Genomic DNA, 21136 nt, shown 5'->3' with positions numbered 1-21136 from the left:
CCTTCAAGGTCACTGAGTCCAACCTTCAGTCCTGCACCACCTTAACCACTAAAGCACCAACTCCAGTAGCTCTGAGTGTTTCACCCCAGGGATTTGAGCTGGGAACCTGCAGAATTCCTGACAGATGGTCACTAATTGTGCAATTTTCCCATCATCACCCAAGAACTGAGGCAGAAGAAGAGAGAGAATCCCATCCTTCGAGGCAGCACACAGCTGCCGTACCAAAGAGAAGATGAAGGTATTTAACCAGTCCCTTGCCTGCTTTTCTTTTTTTTGCCCCCTATTTCACTTTCCCAAGTGAATTTACCTGTTGAGCGCACTGGAAGATTTTGAACCTTGATCCCAAAACTTTTCCGGGGTTCATCTTTCTCCAGGGATGGCAGCAGCTGGGAGGCGGGCGCTGGGACGGCCGTCGACTGAACCGAGCGTGCTGGGGACTCATCACTGGAGCTGCTGCTGGAGTCACTGCTGCAAACAGCACCAAGGGGAGGACAGGTGAGTGCATGGAGATGGCAAAGCAACCACAGGACACAGGGATTTTAATTCCAAAGGAAAATGAGAGGTTTTGCTCCTCTGCAGACCTTCCTCTCTGCCTCGCCTGCCACGGGAAATCCAGCTGCTGTAAAACAGCCCAGGTATGGGCAGGAATTTAGGGTCATTCTACAAATATTCTCAAAAAAACCCTCAGAGGAGCCAGGCAAGGCAACAGAATCTGGGTAAAATGTCAGACAGATCCTGTTACATGCTGGGACAACGTTGGAGATTTAATTAAGTGTAATACAATGTTGTATCAGCTTAGGAGCTGTGTGGGAAGACCGGAGAAACACAGAGAGGGTACACAGGAGCCTAAAAATCCTTCCCAGATCTCTCATGTACCAAAAAGAAATCCTACTGTGCTCTCAGGTGCTGCTGTCAATCTGAGCTGACCCTGGAGTTCTCCTTAGTGCCTGTTGCAAACTTTTAAAAAAAATCTCTGTCCCTCTGATGATATGCAAGCAAATAATGGAAAGGGTTTTTTTGGTCAACTGCTTGAGAACAACCTGGGCAGATCGGAGGTGCTTGAAGCAGCAAAGGCCATTGGCAGGCTCAGCCTCAACACCCAACTTCAGGGTATAAAGAATCCAGAGCCAGGAACATCCTTTACAAACAATTACCACAGAAGGGGATTTGCATATTAGATCATACAGAGAGTCACTCGAGTCCACCGACTCTTGCTGGCGCCGATCGTTAGAGCTTCGCAGGAGAGTAAGAAATCCAGAGAATAATGATATTAAAGCTTGCCCAGTGGGGACACGTCATCTTCTGCAGTGGCTGATTTCTTCCCCGAGGCATGAGGGTTTATAACATCTCTAAAAATAATTTTGTCTGACATAACCCTGGAGACTCTCGTTCTCCATTACACGAACAGCCTGCTAAAAAATTCTGCTGGAATTTTAACCCGGGAGGCTGAAGGGAGGAGATCTGCCACGTACAAAAATAACCCCATCAGTTTTACATTTGCTTTCAATTGAATTTTGATGTTCCTTTCCACATGGCATCAGAAAATTGATAAGCAAGTTTATCTTTTGCTTAAATTATTTCATGGGCTTCTTACATTCCCTCTTTACATTACAGCATTTAATTTTTTCCAGGTTTGGGGTTTTTTTTTCCCCATCAAGGAAACCATTTCAGGCTCCTTTTTGCAATTTGATTTTGTGACCTCTTCTACTTCACTTTTCTTTTGTGTGTGTGCAGTTTATGCAATGCCAGTGAGGCAGTGACAGAGTAATTTTTCTTAAACCCTTCCCCAAAATTTTCTGAAAATCTTGGTGTAACAAGAGTTGTAGCACATCACTAAAAACCCCTGGGCTCTGTCCCCATTCTACTTGGAGGCACAAGAGAGGGCAATCTCTGTCCCAAAATGCTTACAAACAATCCAAGAAGGATATAAAAACACACCACACCAAAACAAAACAGGCAAAAATGCAGAAGAAATAATAAACATGAGAAGCTCTCCCTCTCATTACAACTCTCCAGGTGACACTGAGCTACTTCAGACCCTGGTGCTTGTCCCACACACCCTCCCCTCCTACTCCTCCATCCCCAGAGGAGGAAACTCAGGGATGCTTTGGGAGAGAAAACAAGGATAGGCCAGAGGAGCCCATCATGCACCACCCAACCTGGTATTTCCAATATAATAATAATATTTCCTCTTCCAATCTGTAGCCCTTGTGTTTCCTACCACCCAGACACCCACTCACAGTCTCCTTTTTCTTCTAAATTTGTAAACTGCCTTTTATTTTTGCCTCACCTGCTTTCTGGCCCTCTTCATGAACAAATTCCTTCGTTGCTCAAAGTGAAGCACGATGCAATTCACTCTTCAGCTTTTGCCCATGGATCCCATTTCCTCTGCCTCCCACCCTTCTGCTAACTCTGGATCACCTCAAGCCCTCATTAAATTGAACTTCTCTACAGTATTTTGGGAAAAGGAGGACAACCCTGGCCCCATGTGAACAGACCTTTAGGGTAACACATCAGCAAACTCCCATTACTATGAACCAAATCACCAAAGAGTGGAGGAGCTTCTTTTAATACATAAATATAATCAGAGAATGTGTGTGGAGAGAATCTGAAAATGATTCCCAAGCTGAGAGCAGGGCTGTGTGGTTGCTGTTCCCCTGGGGAAAGCTAAAATAAGATTTTAGGGCTGCAGAAAGCCTCTGCCCCATCCACATTTTTATTCTCCCTTCTCACGTCTCTGTGCTCAGTATTCCAATTAACTACATCCTTTCTAAAGCATTTTAAATATTCTACTTTACTAAGATTGTATCTTCTGTGTAAGAGGCAGAATTTAATTTCTACTTAAGCAGTGCTTTAAAATGGGAGCGGGCTATTTTTAGTTTAGTTTTGGGGTTTCTTAATGAGGATGTTTAAAATATGGAACATACTGTTAAAAACACAGCATTCCACTGGGAAAAAAAATATAATCTCTGGTAACATCATACCATATCCAAAGTGATGAAACAGCAGTCTACCAGGGTGATAAACTCTACAAGAAGAGTTTGAATTCCACCCAACTTTGGGAAATAAGGATCACGCTGGTAATTTCCACTTCCCCAGGGAGTTTTAGGGATATGTGTCCTTAAGCAAATCAAGACTTTGAGACATTTCAGAAAAAAAATTCAGTGTTTCCTCTCTTTTATGAAAGGAAAAAAAAAAAAAAAATGGCAGCAAGAACAATTCCCCTTTCTTTAGGGAAAGCCTCATCACTTTTCCAGATGAAGAAATGTGGATATAATCATTCAAAAGTAAGTCAAAGGTTTTATGTTCTGTGAATAGGAGAATGATGGAAGAGTTAATTATAGTTGCTGTGTCATCCTGTTACAGCACATAGCAGAATCAAAATAAAGCATCTGACAGTGAATTATATGTAGTCTCAAGCAGAAAAACAGACCTCCTTTTCAACCACCCCAGCTTTAAAAATATACAAAAGTAAAGCATGTAAGCTGCATGAGGATAAGTTCCCAGAATATGAAAATGAGAATATGGGGTCTTCTCTCTGTGAGTGATTCTGAAAACAACTGTCCTTTGCCAATTTGCAGAAAATAAGTTACTAAAAATTGTAACAAAAATCGGTTCAGAAAGATTTTTAGAAAAACAAACTAGGGAAATTTTAACCTGGGAATACAGCAGCTAAGTTAAAACAACAGCTCTGATACCCTGCTTCTTCAAAGTATTTCAGGTAATCAGTAGGTCTTGGGGTAGGCCAAAAATGGCATCAAGAAAATGGCTTTTTAAATTCATTTTGTGCTTCCACTTAAAAATATTAAAACCAGGATGAATTTTTCCAGAAGCAGAGTTTGCTCTAGCACTTGGCCTTTTCCCAACATGGGAAACCTGCTCTTCAACATCCATGTAAACTCAGCAGAGCAGAATGCCAGCATGCAGAAAAAGGAATCTGAGCTGTCACAACACATGCCTTGCACAGAGAGGGAGCCTGAGCTGGGAATTGGCTTTTTGAAACATCCCCGGGCTCAGAGCTTCAGCTGCCTCTGCAGAGGTTTGCTGCCTTCTTCTCCTGACACCTGCTCATCTTCTAGGAATCTGAAGATTTCATCAGGAGGGACTGCAGGATTTTTCTAGCTCAGATAGCTCCTAAATTCAGTTTCAGTCCAGCTGTTATCACGGCGATGTAAAGTGGAGATTTTTTATTTTACTGCCAGCAAAACCAGATGGGAAACCTTTACTGAGGAGGTGGCCATTAAATCCTTCTCTTACATGTACTCTACTACAAGCCTAGTTTACAAGCCCTTTTAAAACACTAATGTGCCTTCCATAATTGCCTCCAGTGTTAAACAAGTATGTACAAAGTGTGCATTCTTACAGTATTTATCCATGTCTTTATTTTCTATCCATCAAGATAAAATAAATTCATAAGCCAGTCTCAGTTTTATCCACCTGGGCTGAGTCCCAGTTAGAATCCAGATATGTCTGGCTTCATAAACACCCAGAATTTTCCTCTTCTCCCTTTTAACTGCAAAGATGACATTTCAAACCCTGGTGCACACATCCTACGTAACCAACCCTCCCTTTCCCCAGAACCAACTCGTTTTCAAGTCATTCCATTTTGCAGTACCTAACTCTGAAGCTCCATTTATGCATGAAAAATGAAAGCACTCGAGCAAAGAATACAAAGTCAGCCCTTTTCTTTGTTCCCCAGAAAAAAAAAAAGAAAAAGGAGATAAAAGAGACTCCAAACCTGTCGATGTAACAGGATACCCGCTGCTTTCAGTCAACGGCAGCTGCGCTGAATCAAGGGATCTCACAATCTGCCCTACCCCCCCCTTTTGCAATTTTAAAATGTGGGACAATTGTCGTTTCTGAGAATTGATTTGCAAAGGGTGAGTCAGCTGGGAGGCTGGTGAAGTGCCCTGCTTCGGGTGAGCAGGAAACACCACGGCCTTCGTGGAAAATAAAGCAGGAAGAAGCATCACGCCTGGCGGGTGATGCGCTGCCAAATTTTGGGTATAAGAAAAAAAATTAAAACAAGGGGGGAAAAAAAAATCTGATTGCTGAAGCAAGTTAAAAACCAAGCCACCTACTATCGGTTTAAACCCTTTTCGTTTTTCAGGAGAATACATGCCAAATTTCAGCAGGATAAAAGGTACTAAATAATTTCTTTCTTTTTTAATAGCTACCTTCAAAAAATGTTTAACCAGAACTGGTGAATGATCCAGGATTCCTTTCACAGAAATCAGCAGAGTATCTTTTTTTCCTGCCAAAATTAACCGAAATCAGGAACTCTGCCTAGATCAGCTATGATTCAATACCTGTCAAAATAATCTCTAAGTAAAAATTATCTCCTAGAAAGATCTGTTTGGGACAATAACACAGCCCAAGTCCCAGCTGAGGGCAGGTTATTCTCACGGCTGATGTCAGCAGCAGATTCTCAAATCAGGTCAGGAAGTCCAAAGTTAAAGTACAGTCAGAAGCAACAGGAACTCTTCTTTCTTGTCCCTCATTTTCCAGATCTGAGTTAAGTCACCATAAGTCATCTCTGTGCAAAACCCACCAGCTGCAAACATCAGCTGGTGACAGCGCTGTGTGCTCTCCCCAGAAGATACAAATCCTTGGGATATTTTATTTATCATCAATAAGGCTTTGGAAAGAAACTGTCAGGTTTGACCTGGGAAAACAGCACCAGAAAACTGGTCAAAGTATCCTGAATGCACCAGTGTGGGTTTTTTGGGAAAAAATAATGAAAAAAACCCCTATTATTGCCTGCCAACATCCAGCAAAAAAAGATGACACTGACTGCTTAAAAAAGAAAAACTTTAAAAGATGCATCATATTCCACTCTAGTTATAGATTAAAGGATCTTTAACCATTAAACACTTTGACTGTTCTGGGTGAAAAATTACATGTTGAAGTAATATGTGCTCAGGTCTAGTACAGCCTGCTATTTCTGTCCTACTACTAAATACTACATGAACCTAACAAGATATTTAACCAGATTTTCCCTCATTCTCTACACATGTGCAACTCAGAAAGCACACATCAACTTACAAAGCCCACAGCAAGTTATCTCAATTCCCACAAAACTCAGACACCTCCAGGTTATTCCAACAATCCTGGGGGCTGTTCTGCCACACTCAAGGAGGAATAACCAGGATGAAAGCTCCAGAGCTCTGGGCAGAGGAATTGCTTTATCAGAGCTGATCCCACAACTGACCTAAATATACAAGTCAGCAGCAGATAGTTGTTTGGTACACACCATGTGTCCCAAGAAAACAAACTCAAATTTCTCACATCCGTGGAAATAAACACTGAGATTTTTTTTTTCCTTGTTAAAAGGAGTGGTAGAACCTGAAGTTAAAGGTATCAGAAAACCCAGTCAAACATTTAAAGTTTGTTTGTATGAGGAGATCAAGAGGCAAGGACTTGTTACCATATTTTGCAGACTAGAGGTGAGCAGCTGAATCCAGGGGCTCAGCCCACACCCACACCACAGGGAACTTGAACCCTGCTCTTCCATTTCAAAACTCAACTTTACATTTTAAATAAGTATCTGAGCAGACTCCTCAGCATGAACGGGTGGAGACGGAGCAGAGAGCTACACCTAATATTCTCTGGGTGTAATTAATTACCCCGTGCCCATCACCCTGGCCTCCAGCACCTTGGGAGCTGGGGGTGCAAAGCACGCCAGGATGTGGCCGCACAACATTCTTGGCAGCCTTTCAAGCTGCTGAGAACTTGCCACCCAAGGAACTTTGGTTTGTACACGTCAGACAGGAGGCCTCAGAAGGATTTAGTAACACACAGCTATGATAAAACCATCCACTGAGGTGGGGGAGGAGAAAACCCTACTGCAGGGAAGTGGAAAACAGTCACAAAAAGCACACAACGAATGAAAAAAATATCCCAAACATCGACTGCTCCAAAGATCCTTGGATACTGCAGACAAGTGGAATCAGAACACCTTCTTCACCCTTTTTCTGTCTTACCACACCCAGAAAGCTGACTTAAGAAAACTCCTGCTGGGGTGGAATCCTAAATTGAAGGAAATGAAATTAAATTATGTTTAAAGGCCATGGGAAAGTAACACAAGCAGGACAACTCCCTGTCTCTCAGCTGGCCAACTAACACCGGCTGCTTGCAGGACTTTTTTCTGTCTTTGGCCAGGAAGATAGAGCCTTCAGTTAATATTTACTATAGCCCATATCAAGTGACCAGCTTATTATCACATTTTAAAGTCTGTAACAAGTCATATTAATTGATTTTCCTTTAGTCACTCTACCAGGATGTCTAACTCTTGAACTTTGGTGACAAACAGCAGGCTGACACAAATCAAGGAAAAGATGAAGATGTTGCTCAGAGGGACAGAGGACCCTGGAGCCACCTCCATTCTGGAGTCACACACTCTGCAAGTTTCAAGACATCCGTGGGCTTCTTTTCCTTCTTCCCTGCAACGAAACAATCCATTTCTGATCTCTAAAAATACATCTGTTTATATTAATCCCTGTCTGGCTGATGGAGACTGTCACCAAACCCACAGCTGGTGTTACCACCTCGCTCCTCAACCTACATCCCTCTGTCCTCAGGCTTGAACTTTGTACAGCCAAGAATAAAAATCACTAATCTGGGGGAAAAAAAAAAAAAAAAGTCTTGGTTACAAACACATTTAGGTAGCAAACAGCCAGCTCAGCAACCACAGCAGTTTGCTACTGCTGGGAAATCACTGCCCAAGCCCCCTGCCCACTGTGCTGGTTGTTAACTGGGTGGTGGATGGGTTTGGTGTTGAACTGGGGAGCAGTGGAAGTTCCCTGCCCTCCCCACCACCACCTCCTGGAATTTGGGATGCTCCCATTTGACTGCTCACACTCAAAAAGGAAACTCCGTGAAGCTGGAGGAAATGCTTCCTCAGAATAGAGCCACAATGACAAGGGTTGGTGCTGGAAAAGATTAAAGTCATCAAGGCCTTGAGGGTGAAGCACAAACCCAGCTCCTTGAAGAAGCTTTCCCACAGTTCAACTTCTACCCATGCAAAGAGGGGGAGAAAGAGGGTGGGTGTGAGAATGGGCAAGCCCAGAGAGCCTCTGGTTTTTAACACCACCCTGGGTCAAGAACCAACCCTGCTGCAGCCATCTCAGACTCCCACTTCCTCCAACCACGCCTGCCTGCAGGCAAATAAATCATTTCAGACACCACCAGGACTTGCCTGGTCAGGGCTGGCAGCATCCAGCAGCCTGGTACTGCTGTGGTTGAGAAGAAAAGGGCAGAGCAGAGTTCATGGCTACGGCAGAAGAACAGCTTGTTTGGTCCAGAAGAAAGATTGTTTTCAGCCTTTTGACCAAAATTAAGAGTAATACTGTTAAAGAGCTCTTGCCAGCTGTCTGCAGAGGATCTAAATTAATATCGTGCAACTGTCATCTCAGAGCATAGGAATTTTTTTTTTTTTTTAAAAAAAAGCCAACACATTTTAGTTCAAAGCTCATGGGAGGTAGGGATGTCTTAACACCCCTGCATTGCAGATGGAAAAATAAAGTAAGAAGAGGCCAAGGGCTTTGCCCAAGGTCACTCAATTAATCACCAAGGGAGCAGGCTGAGGAACTTGATCTCCTGGCTCACGGGAGGCCAAATCTTTTCAAAATACCAAGAAAGCAACATCCAAAGGCAGCTTCCTAAACAACAACTGCACAGCTTTCCTGAAGGGATCTACTAAGCATCTTTTAAAAAAAAACCAAACCACAACCCTAGTCCAAGGGCTGTCTATAAGCCAGGAGAATTAAATGCCATTTTTAAAATACAACCACTACTGTGTCCAAATAGGTTACTACATGTTTACTCGAAGACTAAAAAGCAGCTTCTTTTGCCTTAAAAGCACTGTCAAATGATTTCCTGTGAATAAATACATCTTAGTACCTTTTTAAAAGCATCCAGCCTCAACTACACTGACATTATGTAGAGCACTGGACATTTTTCAGAAGAAAATCCTGTTTCATACATTTGCTTGTACTAAAAAAGTATGAGCTCTGATTCACCTTCCAGGTTATTTTGGTCTTTTTTAACACAAAGTGCTGGTAGATCACGGCAAACAGACCCACGGAATTAATTTTGTGTTTTAGAAAAGCATCACACCTTGCCTTCTAAAAAACCAAACTTGGCACTGGTTTTATGCCCTACATCCCTGACAGCTCTCATTTGTCTGCCATCTGCTCCCATCCACTCCACCCCCGGCCTCTGCTTACCTCCTGCTCCCCAGGGTCACTCTCCCTGCCTGCAGAGCCCCTAACCCTGTGCTCTGCCTTGCCAAAAGGCAGGAGAAATCCCTGCTTCCCTCTTGCAGACACTGGTTTTTAGCATTACACAAAATGCCATTTGTTGCAGCTCCCGATCCGGAGCCGTTTTGAAGCGGTGAGTGCTCTGGTGAACAAATGGAATTGTTCTTGGGCTGGGAGTTGCAATGCAGGGCATGCCAAGACACACAGCTGATAAACAATGCCTCCCAAGTAAAACTGGGAACATGCAAAGCTTAATATAGAAATACCATTTATGGCAGCTAAAGCTGTGGAAGTTTAGTACTTCTAAAAATGGGCACCATTGTCCAGAGAGCAAAATCTCAACGAAAACAGACCCAGTGACCCTGGTTCTCCAGCAGAAAGAATTATATTTGTTAAGGGTGGGTTTCAAACAGAGTTACTGTCTTCTACAGCCTCCTAAAAATGCAAAAGAGATGAAGGGAAGGTTTTTGTTGTTTTTTTTTTTTAAATACCTTTTTTTTTTTTTTTTTTAAAGTACCCTTTTTTAGGCCAACTACAGCAACTGGAAGATGCACACAAGCACTTTGTCAAACCAGAATGGTAGCTGTTATTCTTGTGTAAAGGACTACTTAAAATGGAAGGCCTGGGAAAAAAATGTCATTTCTGTGATCTCAGGCAGCATACATTATGAAAGAGAAGACATTTGATGAGTTGTATGCTAAGGATTAATTTGCCATTTAAAATGCAGAGAACAGATGGATCTCTTGGCTAGGACTATATTTGGGAATTACTTCATTTTCTGCCCACATGCAAATAAAAATACAGCTAAAAGAAGAACTTTCTGTGCAAATTCACATGGAGAGAAAACACGTCATGAAAATAAAAAATACAATCTTTGTATGAAACAGGTAAAACATCCCAGCTCAGTGAATGTCCATCATGTTGGTGGGAAAGATGTGTCTTGAACTTTGCCAAGCAACTACGTAGAGTAACAGCAGCCTTAAAAATAATAAAAATTAAAAAAAAAACCAACACACCACAAAAAACCAAAAGAACCCAGTATCGTGTGACAGAGTGCTTTTTGTGTTTGAGCCTTAATAGTATGTTCTGAAAAAGCAATCTATTGTAATTTAAGTCACTGGTATTTGTTATGATTTAGTGATTAAACCTCTACACAGTCACAAGTTCAGGGACTCCCCAAGAAACCCTGGGGCAATTCCATCACAGTAAGCAGATACTGTAAAGAGAGGGTGAAGACTTAGACATTTATGGGGAAAACAGTAAAAGCAAAAGAAAATGCAAAAGGAAAATGCCTTACATCCTTACAGCTCCCCAGATGGACTGACTGCCTTTCCATCCCTGGCCTCCATAGCACATGGCAGGGCTGGGAAAGGAGGAGGCAACTCAGCTGGTACTGGAGATTATGGGGCAGAAAAAAAGTCCTCTGAGGAATTCCCACACACAAAGCCTGTGTGCCCCACCTGTGTGCTTCCCCTCCAGGATTTAGTGCTTTAAAACCTCCAACCCATAGCAGCACAGCAAGGCACAGTCTGCAAGCCACACATCCAGTATTAATTATGCATCTTCCTTTTTTTTCTTTTAAACACGTGATGTCTAAAAGTTAAGAGGGGAGCTGCATGCTAAAAAGCAAAACCAACATAAACTCCTTCTGAGATAACTGTTAAGATAGCATCTATTTGTTGGAGAAACACAACCAGCCATTCCTCCCTTCCTCTGCCTCCAAACAAACAAACAAACAAACAGCAAATTTACCCCAGAATTTACCCAGCAAAGCCCCAACCAGCCCAGGTCTTCAGCACAGTTCAGTTCACCACAGCTCCCAGCACCTTCAGAAAGCCAAGAGGAACAGAAAATTTGTACTAACCCGATAGCTTCCTTTCTGTGACTATTCATCCTTCACAATCCAGACAGCAGGACATACCAGGCAGTAAACAAACATGGAAGGGAGGGACTAACTTCAAAGCAACTCTGTAAATCTTACATAATTTGAGGGTTTGAGATCTTGCAGCAACCTCTTACCGAAGGAGGTGTCAGATGATACAAGGAGGTCAGACCTGTAGCAGCCAGACTAAAGTAGGGCACTTTTCATCTCTCCATCAGTCCAGCATCATTTGTCCATGGGGACCTGGCCCTGCTCATTCTTGAGAATTCACTTTCAGGAGGAGAACAGTACCTTTCTTTCACACATTATCACACTAGAAAAGCTTTCTGCTCTCTCAAATGGATGAAAGATAATAAAATATGTGAACGCCTTTATTGCCAGGGTCTGCTGGAGATGGGTCTTAATCCTTTTCCTGATTTCTAAAAAGTTTGATGACAATTTTGCCCAGGTATAAAAATAAGGAAGGTTTCAGAGCAGGAGAAAATAAGGCAACTGTGGAAGAAATGAGGAGACAGCTCTGAAAAACACTTCCCTCTCCTAGAAAGAACTCTCCAAAAGGTCCTTTTGCTGCCATCCTAGATTTGTGTCTTCTACCCAAAAACATCACTGAGCTAAATAAAGGAACTGCACACTGAACCCCATTTTTTCAAGGAGCAGTATTTGAAAAGGTCCATGTTTCACTCGTCCACAGAAGAGAGAAGACAGGGTGTTTGTTTCTGAAACCCAGCAAGCATCAGGAAACTAAAGATCAGATTCCCTACCTTTGTCACAGGATTCTTGCAAGGAGGGATTCAGAGAGGTCTTGTTTCTTAATGCCACACACCCTAGAAGGGCTATTTTTGTTCTTATGTTTGGCACTTAAAAAATAATAATGCAACATTTTCAAGGTTTTTATTAATATGACATCTATACAGTGTACAATGGTCCCTCCTCCTCTTTCAGAAACTCAGCTTTTGCTTCCCTTCAAGATTTCAAAAAATGTCCTGGCACATACAAATTGTTTCTTTTCAATGAAACAGCAAAGCCTACACTTCTCTCCAAGCCTGTGATTTTCCACTTGTAAACATGCTGCATCTTTTCCTCCAAGCAGCATTACCAGCTGACCGTAACGATTTGGAGAGGGATATCTAATCATCTGTTAAGAAGCTTTCAAGCTTAAAACCTTGATGCCATCATTAGTAGTTTTGGCACTGACTGTGCTGCAGACAGACTATGTTTGATGCTTGGATGTTAAGGGCAAACCTACGTGCTTCAGTCACATCAGGTGAATTCAACAAAGACTGAGGTATGACAAGTCTTCTTTTTCCTCCAATAAGGTTTATTTCCCACTAATTCACATCACATGTTCTACCTGAGGTTGGAGGCTTGTGTTTCATCAATGAAGCTCTCAAAAAGAGCTGTTCTCCCAGCCCTTAGGTTTTAAGGAGAGGATTCTCCTCCCAAAGGTAACACAGCACCTGCATCCACAGATGCTGGCAGAGCTACAAACACCCTCTTTGGGAAAAAACCAAACCCAACCAAATCAGTCTTTCCAAATCCAACCTTTAAGATGTGAAGAGACGCTGTCTACGCCGTAATGGAAATATGTATGACTGAAAACAGGCAGTGGCTGGATTTTTCCTTTGATCACCATAATGACTGGTATTCCTTCAGGAAGCATTCAATACACCCTTTCCTCTTTTGCTATTCGTCCCTCCACATGAATATTCATTAGTCATTATTAAACTGTCCAATATTCCAAAAGTCTTTATGAAGGGAATCCTCTCCCCCATGTTTTGGTGCCTGTAATGTATGTGTCTCCATCTGAGCTGTCTGGACTCTTCATCAGCAGTGGAGACAAGCAGGCACTTCCAGACCATGATCCCTCTCATCTATTTCAGCAGTGATTCACATCCAGGTTGTATTTCTCTCAAACCAAAGGGAATCTGGACCATCCCCTCAAAGGGAGACACCCACCACAGCCCTTTCCCTGTTTTGTTTGGCTTCTTCAGGGTTTGATTTCCCCTCACTCTTTGGGTGTTCAGCAGGAAGAGAAGCAGGAGGCAGATTTCTTCTTGCCTGCAGGATCCCTCAGACTAAGCCCAGGTTCTGAGCAGTAACACTGGCGGCTTCAACTTCCCTGACCTCAGCTAATTCTTTCCTTCCCTCAGCCTACTCAAGATGATTAAGCAAAATACTTGGAAGGAAATCAAAGCCTTAAAAATGCAATTAGAAGTGACCATTTTGTTAATACAGGCACGCACAGCCCCAAAGTCAAACCCAACCCACCAACAGCACCAGCCCTTCCCCAGGCTGCAGCACACCCACAGGAAGAAAATTAATTTTTAGCAGCTCCCATGGTTAACAAAGAACCCAACACAAAACTCAAGAGAGCATCATATCCCCAAACACACCCTCTGGTTGTCCACAGGTGACTTTGAAATGTTATTTTTCAAACATGGCAGGTCCCCAGCAGAGGAAAGAATCATAGAATGGTTTGGAAGAGACCTCAGAGACCACCTAGCTTCAGGATAAGGCAAGTTCACGTGAAGGACTGGGATTCAGTTGCCAGAAATCCTTGTATTTGCTAACAAAGACTTTGATCTAATTGCATGAAGACTTTAGGGTATTAAAAACCCCCATATAGTCTAATAAAAAGAATGCAAAGCAATGTAATTGTTTGAGACAATCAAATTAGTTATCGTTTTAATGGAACACAGGTATTTTTTGAGGATCCCTTTCCATTTGCATCCATTCCAAACACAATGCATTTTTAGGGCTCCCTTCTTGCAATGATTTGGAAAAAGATGAAAATCTTTCTCTGCCTGTAGAGGCCAAGAAATCAAATGTCCTATGAAAAAGAAGCAGCAAAGTTTCAGAGCCCTGCTACAGCAACAAAAACTGACCAACCAGATTTAGATAAACACCTACTTCTGCAAATTTAGGAAGAGGGCCAAGTGCTGTGTCATTTAGAACCAGGAATTACTGGGAGTACTGCAGGGGATGGGGAGGGGGGAAACATCCACTCTTTTTTGGGCAGCTCATGTAAAAAACGCCTATGTATAAAATAAAAAAGCCATTTAACCTGATGATCATGTTTTAAAGAATTTTAATCAAGATATCAAAGATGGATGGGGGGCGGGGTACTCTAGAGGAGCCAGCAATGTTGAAACTCCTTTTGGCTTTTGCATCGGTGTTGGGTTTGCTTCAGATCATTATGGTCAGCCGTGAGGAGCAGGCTCTGAAAATGCTCATTTTGAGGGATTTCTGGATCTCATTCCTCTGTCCGGGAAATCCAGTGTGGATTTCTAGAGCGTGCAGAGCACTGAAGAAAAGGTTTCAAAACTAAAAAGGGACCTAAAACTCGAAAGGTTGAGGCGAAAAGCCGGGTTGCTTCCCTCAGAGCTGCTGTTACACAGGCGCTGCTGTTTCACTGCACAACCGCGGCGCTTCCCTGCGCTGTGTGAGAAAAACAACCGAAAAAAAAAAATCTTCACGCAAGAGCGAAAGCCGCTCCAGTGTAAGGGGCTGAGGGTTTTTTATTAAAAAAAAAAATTCGCAGAAAGCGGAGGTATTTTTAACCGCCGGGTTTCCAGGGCGGCCCCGCCCCGAGGGCGGCGCGGCGCGGGCCCGTCCGGCTCCCGCCGGTTCAGACCGGTTCTCCGGCACAAACAACCCGCCCGCCCGCTCCCTGAGGCGGCTGCGGGCCCGGGGCTGCGCGGTCCCCTCCTCACAAGGGCACGGAGCGAGGAAAGCAGCCGCCATTCGCTTCAAACTCCCCGCTCCCCCGGTCTCTATCGACCCCCCCCGGCCGTGCCGCCATTACAGCGCCGGGACGGGCTCCCGCCGCCACCAGAGGCTACGAGGCGACCTAAAGCATCGGATTTTCAGAGGGAGATAAAAATCTATTATGCAAGGCACATTTTTAATAGATTACTCTAGAGTATACAGATGAGGTAATGCGGGTTGGCGCCCTCCTTCCCTCCCCCAGCCGCTCTGTCAGCAGCGCAGAGCTCGGCCTCCCCCGGGCTGAGGTGGCTGAGGAGCAGCCGCTGGGTCCCGGCCAAGGGGACGGAGGCTCCATTTGCTCGCCAGCTGCCAGGAGATCTTAGATCCAGGGCGGTATATATGGATTTAATTTGTTTTTCCACAGAAGAATCTATTTATGTGTAAACATGCGTGTGCGTGCGCGTACAGGTACTCTTCTTAGGCCGTCTTTGAGAAGGGGGAGGGTATAAAGGTTTGCTTTCGCTATTTTAATCTCCTTATCACAAAAATATCTCCTCAGCACAAAAATACCTCCTCTCAAAAGCTATCTGAAAATTTTCTCCCTGTGCTCGATTTCAAGAAACTTGATATACTCCCAAGGGTAGGGGAAAAAAAATGTTGAAGAGGATGGTCTGGGTTATATATAGATGAGAAGCAGCACAGGGTGACATGAGCAGAAACACAAGAACAAAGTGAAAATGCTCGACAGTTGGTAACAAAAACCTGAGAATATCTGAGTCGTATTCTTTAATTTTCCCTAATTCACATATCGCTGTACAGAGAGAACATCAAAGCAGCACATGGCTTTGTGTGAACAAAAGGTAAAGATGAGGTGTTTTACCTAACTCTCACAGGATTTACTGTTGCCTTTGTGGCAATTGAAAATAAGGCTTCCTACTTCTTACAATTTCCAGTTTTGCAATTTTTTTTTTTTTTTTAGCCTAATTCTTTTTCCCATACAAACAGGAGCATGCTCAACCCTGTCGTCTTACCTCAGGTGATCTCTACAGTTCAAAATCTATGTGGAATTATTTAACAGCAGCAAAGGACATTTCACAGATTCTTAAATAAAGGCTTAACAGCTACATTTAACCTCATTCTTCCTGATTTTTCAGCTCTCCCCAGCAGAGGCATCTCTCAACCCACTCCAAAACCCTCCATCCCATTCTAAGTCAGTGATTCATCAGTTGCTGGCAGACAAACTTGAGCAGAAAAGAGGAGATGAAGACAATGGTAGGGAAAGGTTTACATTATGTAATGAAGCTAAATTCACTTTTTGCTTTCTACTTTCACTTCAGTTGTTTAAACAGGCTAAGGAAGTCCCCACCAAAACAAAATACATTGAAGCCTCCATAGGAGGTTTCAGGGCAGCCTGTTTTTCCCATGATTAAAATTCCCTTGGCAGTATTTTTCATCAGTTTATTTCAATATTAAGACACATAAAAAATGACACATATGTATTCCTTTCCAACTGTAACTCATTGCTCCAGAAAAAAAATTCATCACAGAGCCATCTAAAATTTAAAAAAAACAATCTAATTACATTAAGCAAGTCTTGCCCACTTGTCTTCTATCTATTAGAAATTTAAGTATTGCTATCACAATTAGCAAGAAGAAAAATAAATCTAGTTTCATACATCTATATGTGCAGCTTCTTACCATCAACTTTGATTCCACATGCATATCCTACATCCTGGTTAATATAAAGTCACTTTGCATCTGAAAGTGCTTTTTAAATTCCAGATCTAGTTTACATTCCAACCTATAGGAAATGGTTCATCATAACAGAAAATCCTGCATCCTCACACAACTGAATAAGCACTCTTAAATTTAAAAAGAAGCCAAAAGGAAATCTCAGGCCACTTTTCCATAAATTTAAACACAGATACACGTGGGGTGTTCACACTTCCACAGCCTGGACATCACCTATAGGAAACCCAACACTTCTGCCAGGATTCTGTAAATAAATTTAAATCCCATCTCAAGATACTTCACCACATGCCCAGCTTTTGAGAGTGAAACGTCCCACTGCTCTGTGCCATGTGGCTCAGTACATCACTGCAGCAAAGCTTTAAAAATAATCACTTAACACATGGAACAGTAAGAAACTCATCAAGCCATCTGACATTGCAAAACTGAATTAAAATGTACAGGGGTGGGGTTTTTTTTAGTGCATTGGAACACCTCGACAAGCAGCCTAGGAATGATCAAAAAAAAAAAAAAAAAAAAAAGGAGGGATATTTTTCCAGGAGTTTGGGCAGGGCACAAACAGAATCTGGTTTGCTTCCTATGGGATCACACAGCTTCCAAGCTTATTCAGCTTCTTCCATGACACAGTACAGAAAGTATGTTTGCTAATGTATCATTTGTGGTGCAATCAACGAAACAGAGAAATTAAGGCTTCTGGTGGGAGAAAATTAAAAATAGAATTTTAAAGGGTGTTTTTCACTCTTTCAAGGCAATTAAAAAAAAAAAAAAACAGAACCCAATGACCCTTTTCCACAACATGGGGGAGAGGGGGAAATGAGCAACTTCACATGAAGATGACTTCAGAACACAAACTCCTCAAACCCAGGCAGACAGTGTTCACTTCCACCTGCTCCCTCACCTCAGCCCAGTGAGCAGCTTCAGAGAGGCCACAGAATGGGATAAACCAAGCCCTGCTTCAGAGAATAAGGTTTATTTTCCCCCTGTTCTTTTTGGTCTTACCTTCTACATTACTCCTTTGCAGCTCCCATTACAAATTCCTTACAACGGCCTCAAAATACACCTTTAAAGCAAAGCTTAATTGAAATCCAATGCAACAAACTCCAGACCTTTATAAAAAAACCTCAAGGCACCAAGGCCAAACTTTTCCTTTGCCACCATTCTGCTTTTTCACAGCACTGGAAGGACAGTGCCATGCACAGAAGTTTAACACCCACGAGTGTTCCCAAGCTCCAGAGTTTGTCCCCAAACATCAACTGGAGTGTGGGTGAGAGAACCACCTCTCTCAAGAGATACAACTGAGGTTTTCCCTTTTCCACCTTCCCAGCAGACACCATGAGACCTCAGTGACAAGAGTTCCTCAAGGCATACAATTTCAGAAGAATTCAGCATCATAAGGACCTTAATAATTCCCCAGCATCCCAAAATTGGCCATTTCCACTTATAATAAAGCAATAAGAGGATCTCCAGTTTGCAAAAACCCTGGAGAAATGTTACAGAAATTACAAAAAGTACTTTTTCTTCAGACAGCAACAAACAGTCCTCAGTTGTTGCTGATAAATTCCACCTTAGAAGTGAAAAATATGTAGGGAATTTGGTAAATCAATCCAGGGATGACACAGCCAGAATTCACTACCCAGGGCATGGAAACACAAATAAATTTTGCTTATTCTGGGTTTTGGACACTGTGTTTACCTCTCAGTAAAAAAAGGGTGAGGGTGAGCCCCTGGGTATGAGGGGCTTAAGTATTTACATTGCTAAATTTAAAGCATGTTAAAAATTAAACAGCAAAGTCCACTTATTCTTTAAAAGACTTTAAGGCTAGGTGAAGTTTTGCTTTGCAGAGTATGGATATGGTTAAATGTTTATTAACATCTAACTCATGGCACAGGAACATGAAAATTCCTTTCTGATCCTTCAAAATGAAATACACTATCCACCAGATTCCATTACTTCCTTGACTGCATTTGAATTTACTGTATTAATAATGAGAAAAAATGTTTATTTCCTATTCCTCCCATAGTATCATCTAGTTTTCCATTACTACCACTACAAATTGCCAAGAAAATGAAATGCTAAAGCACAGCAGACACTGCTTATCTTCTGATTAAATCCCAGAACTTTGTTCCAGGGGGATCATGTTTAGTCCTTTCAAATGAAGAGCAGTATTTCATCCCATCTTAAATCCCAAAAATGACACTTCATAAATATTACGAGTTTCCTGGACTCCTTTAAAGCCACTCTACAACGAGCAAAGGAGCACCAGAAGAGATTTTTTTTTTTTTTCCCTGCCTGGAATTTTTTCTTTAAACCTTAAACATAACCAGGCCAACTTTCAACTCATATCCTCTAGTTTGTTGGACACCTCTGGAAGTCTCACCACTTCTTTTTTAAGCTACAGAGTGTGAAAATCCTTGACAAAAGGTTGTCTGGACCCAACGGCTAAGATCTCATTGAGAGAAAGGTGTTGGAAATACACCAACCTTTAAAGCAGTCTAAAAGTCTTTCCAAATATTCAAAAGGTGCCCCTGTCTCCACCTGCCAATCCTGGATTTGCAATCCAGGAGCATAAAACAATAATTAAAATAAGTAAATCAATCTTTCCACAGTTCTTGAGGCACTGGAGGGGTGGGAAATCAGAAGAGGAGAAACCAATGTCCTCATCTTCACTTCTGCACACTCTCCCCAGCATCTAACCCTTCCAGAAGGCCCAGTCTTCAAGCAGGTAAGATTTTATCAGAGTAATCACCTTGATTAGAGAGTTAGCAGTGGTAAAATTCCATTCATAGTGATAATCAAACACTAAGTATTTATTACACTGATCTACTTGTTTACTTAATGATTATTTTCAATTCTGGAGAAGAACTGGTATGCAAAGAAAATGCATCCAGCTCTGGAAACCCTTCTGAGGACCAGAGCACCTCATCAAGCAGAGCCTAAAACATTTGGTGTTGCAATGGCAGCTTCTTAGTTTCCACTCCTAGGGTGAATCTGCTCTTAAAAATCTAAATATCTGAGATGTTTTTCACTGTGAATTTTCAAATTACTAAAAGAATCCAATTATTAACTTCAGTGGTCTCATTTTTTTTCCTATCTGTAGTTTATAAAGCCACAAAAATAGAGAATGACCACAGCTACCACAGAACCCAGGACATGGGTGTACAGCTACAAAATGCATACTTAAGATTTGGTAGTTTGGTAGGTTTTGGGGGTTTTTTTCCAGGTCTACCATTTTTGCTGTGAGGTGACAGTGAGGAAAGAACGAAAAAGCAACAGATCAACCTTTCAGTTAGTGGTGACAGGGAACAAGAGCAAACTGGACCAAAACACTCAGCGTTTTAAAATGTGTCCTGTAAGTAGCTGACCTTCAATTTCCTTATCCCCTCACTTAAGCAAATAAAATATTTACCCACTCTCTGAGCACGCAGGCAGCAGGCAGGGCTGCAGCACAGCCCCGTGTCCATACGTCCTCCCTCTGCCCAGCCAGTGCCTTACAGACACTGCACAGAGCCACCGTGGAAAATAATTAACGAGGGCAACAGCATTCCCCTCGGATCTGTTTTGTGCCAACTCTGTCTTTTTACATTTCACACTGTTTTACTTCTACATCAGTGAATAATGCTTCGCCATCAAACACCTTCACGTTTCCACAGCCCAGGCTCACAGCTCCTCGGCACCGTGCCTCGGGAAACGACCCACGACACCGACCCCCACGGGATGGTCGGGTGGGAGCCCACGGTGGCCTTACCTGTCACTGCTGGTACTGCTGCTGCTGCTGATGGAGTCGCTGCTGGAAGATCTGCTCCTGGATCCGCTGCCGCTGGGGGAGCGGGCGGGCCTGGCTGCCTGGCTGGCCAGGCGCTGCGGGGACTGCGTCCTGGACTGGGATGAATGCGGCGACCGACTCCTGCTGTGCTGGTAATTCCTCTCCGGCCTTCTGCCTCGTACCTCCCGTGTAAGATCATCCCTGTAGATATCCCTGTGTACCACACTGGGCAATGTAAACTGCTCCCGGGCCCTAGGTTCGTAACGGGGGTCGTGAGCATCAAAACGGTTTGGACTTCGACTCCGAGAAGTGTAATAGAGCCCGTGTTGTAAAGTCCGCTCCCGAGGATCTCTATAGTAATCCTGATCGTAATGTCTCGTCCGATCAAATCCTCCCGTCCCCCGCTCATGGTGTCCATAGGCACTATGTTCATAAGCACGCTCCCTGTTATCTGAAGCCCTGCATTTAGGAAGGGGGGAAAAATACTTCATCAGAAAGGGGCAAAGGCAACTAAAAGCAAAATCATGCAGACATTCACATCCAGCACTGAACTTATCGGTGCGACTGCTTCTCTGCTAAACAGCAATAACCTATCAAGCAAACACTGACAAACTTAAAAAACATTTTACTTGACTCCAAAGTTATACTTATATAAAGCTGAGCAATCATTTTGGTTTAATCACAATATTGGGCTTTCATGGCCAGCACCTTGCCTGCCCAGGAAAAACAAAAAACCTGCTTTCCAGTGCAGAATCCTCATTTAACTTGCATTTG

The 21136-nt window shown here is 42.8% G+C and overlaps 1 protein-coding gene and 1 long non-coding RNA gene across 5 annotated transcripts in view; one reads left to right on the top strand and one right to left on the bottom strand.

Annotated features, from left to right (window-relative positions):
• The window catches only part of SPEN (spen family transcriptional repressor), a 67752-nt gene that overhangs the window by 24324 nt on the left and 22292 nt on the right, over positions 1–21136 (bottom strand). For all 4 annotated transcript variants that reach the window (XM_071767271.1, XM_071767272.1, XM_071767273.1 and 1 more), the window contains exons 3-4: positions 20345–20821; positions 308–468 (exon numbers count right to left, since the gene is read on the bottom strand). In XM_071767271.1, the coding sequence (XP_071623372.1) occupies positions 308–468; positions 20345–20821 (638 nt within the window). The remainder of the gene's footprint in view (positions 1–307; positions 469–20344; positions 20822–21136) is intronic.
• On the top strand, positions 3–7495 carry LOC139806955 (uncharacterized). Its single transcript, XR_011730425.1, has 3 exons — positions 3–238; positions 375–495; positions 7313–7495. It is a non-coding gene; the product is annotated as an uncharacterized lncRNA (long non-coding RNA).

Source organism: Heliangelus exortis, chromosome 23 (genome assembly GCF_036169615.1).
Source record: "Heliangelus exortis chromosome 23, bHelExo1.hap1, whole genome shotgun sequence".
NCBI classification, from domain to species: Eukaryota; Metazoa; Chordata; class Aves; order Apodiformes; family Trochilidae; genus Heliangelus; species Heliangelus exortis.
This window is presented reverse-complemented; position numbering and strand designations above follow the sequence as displayed.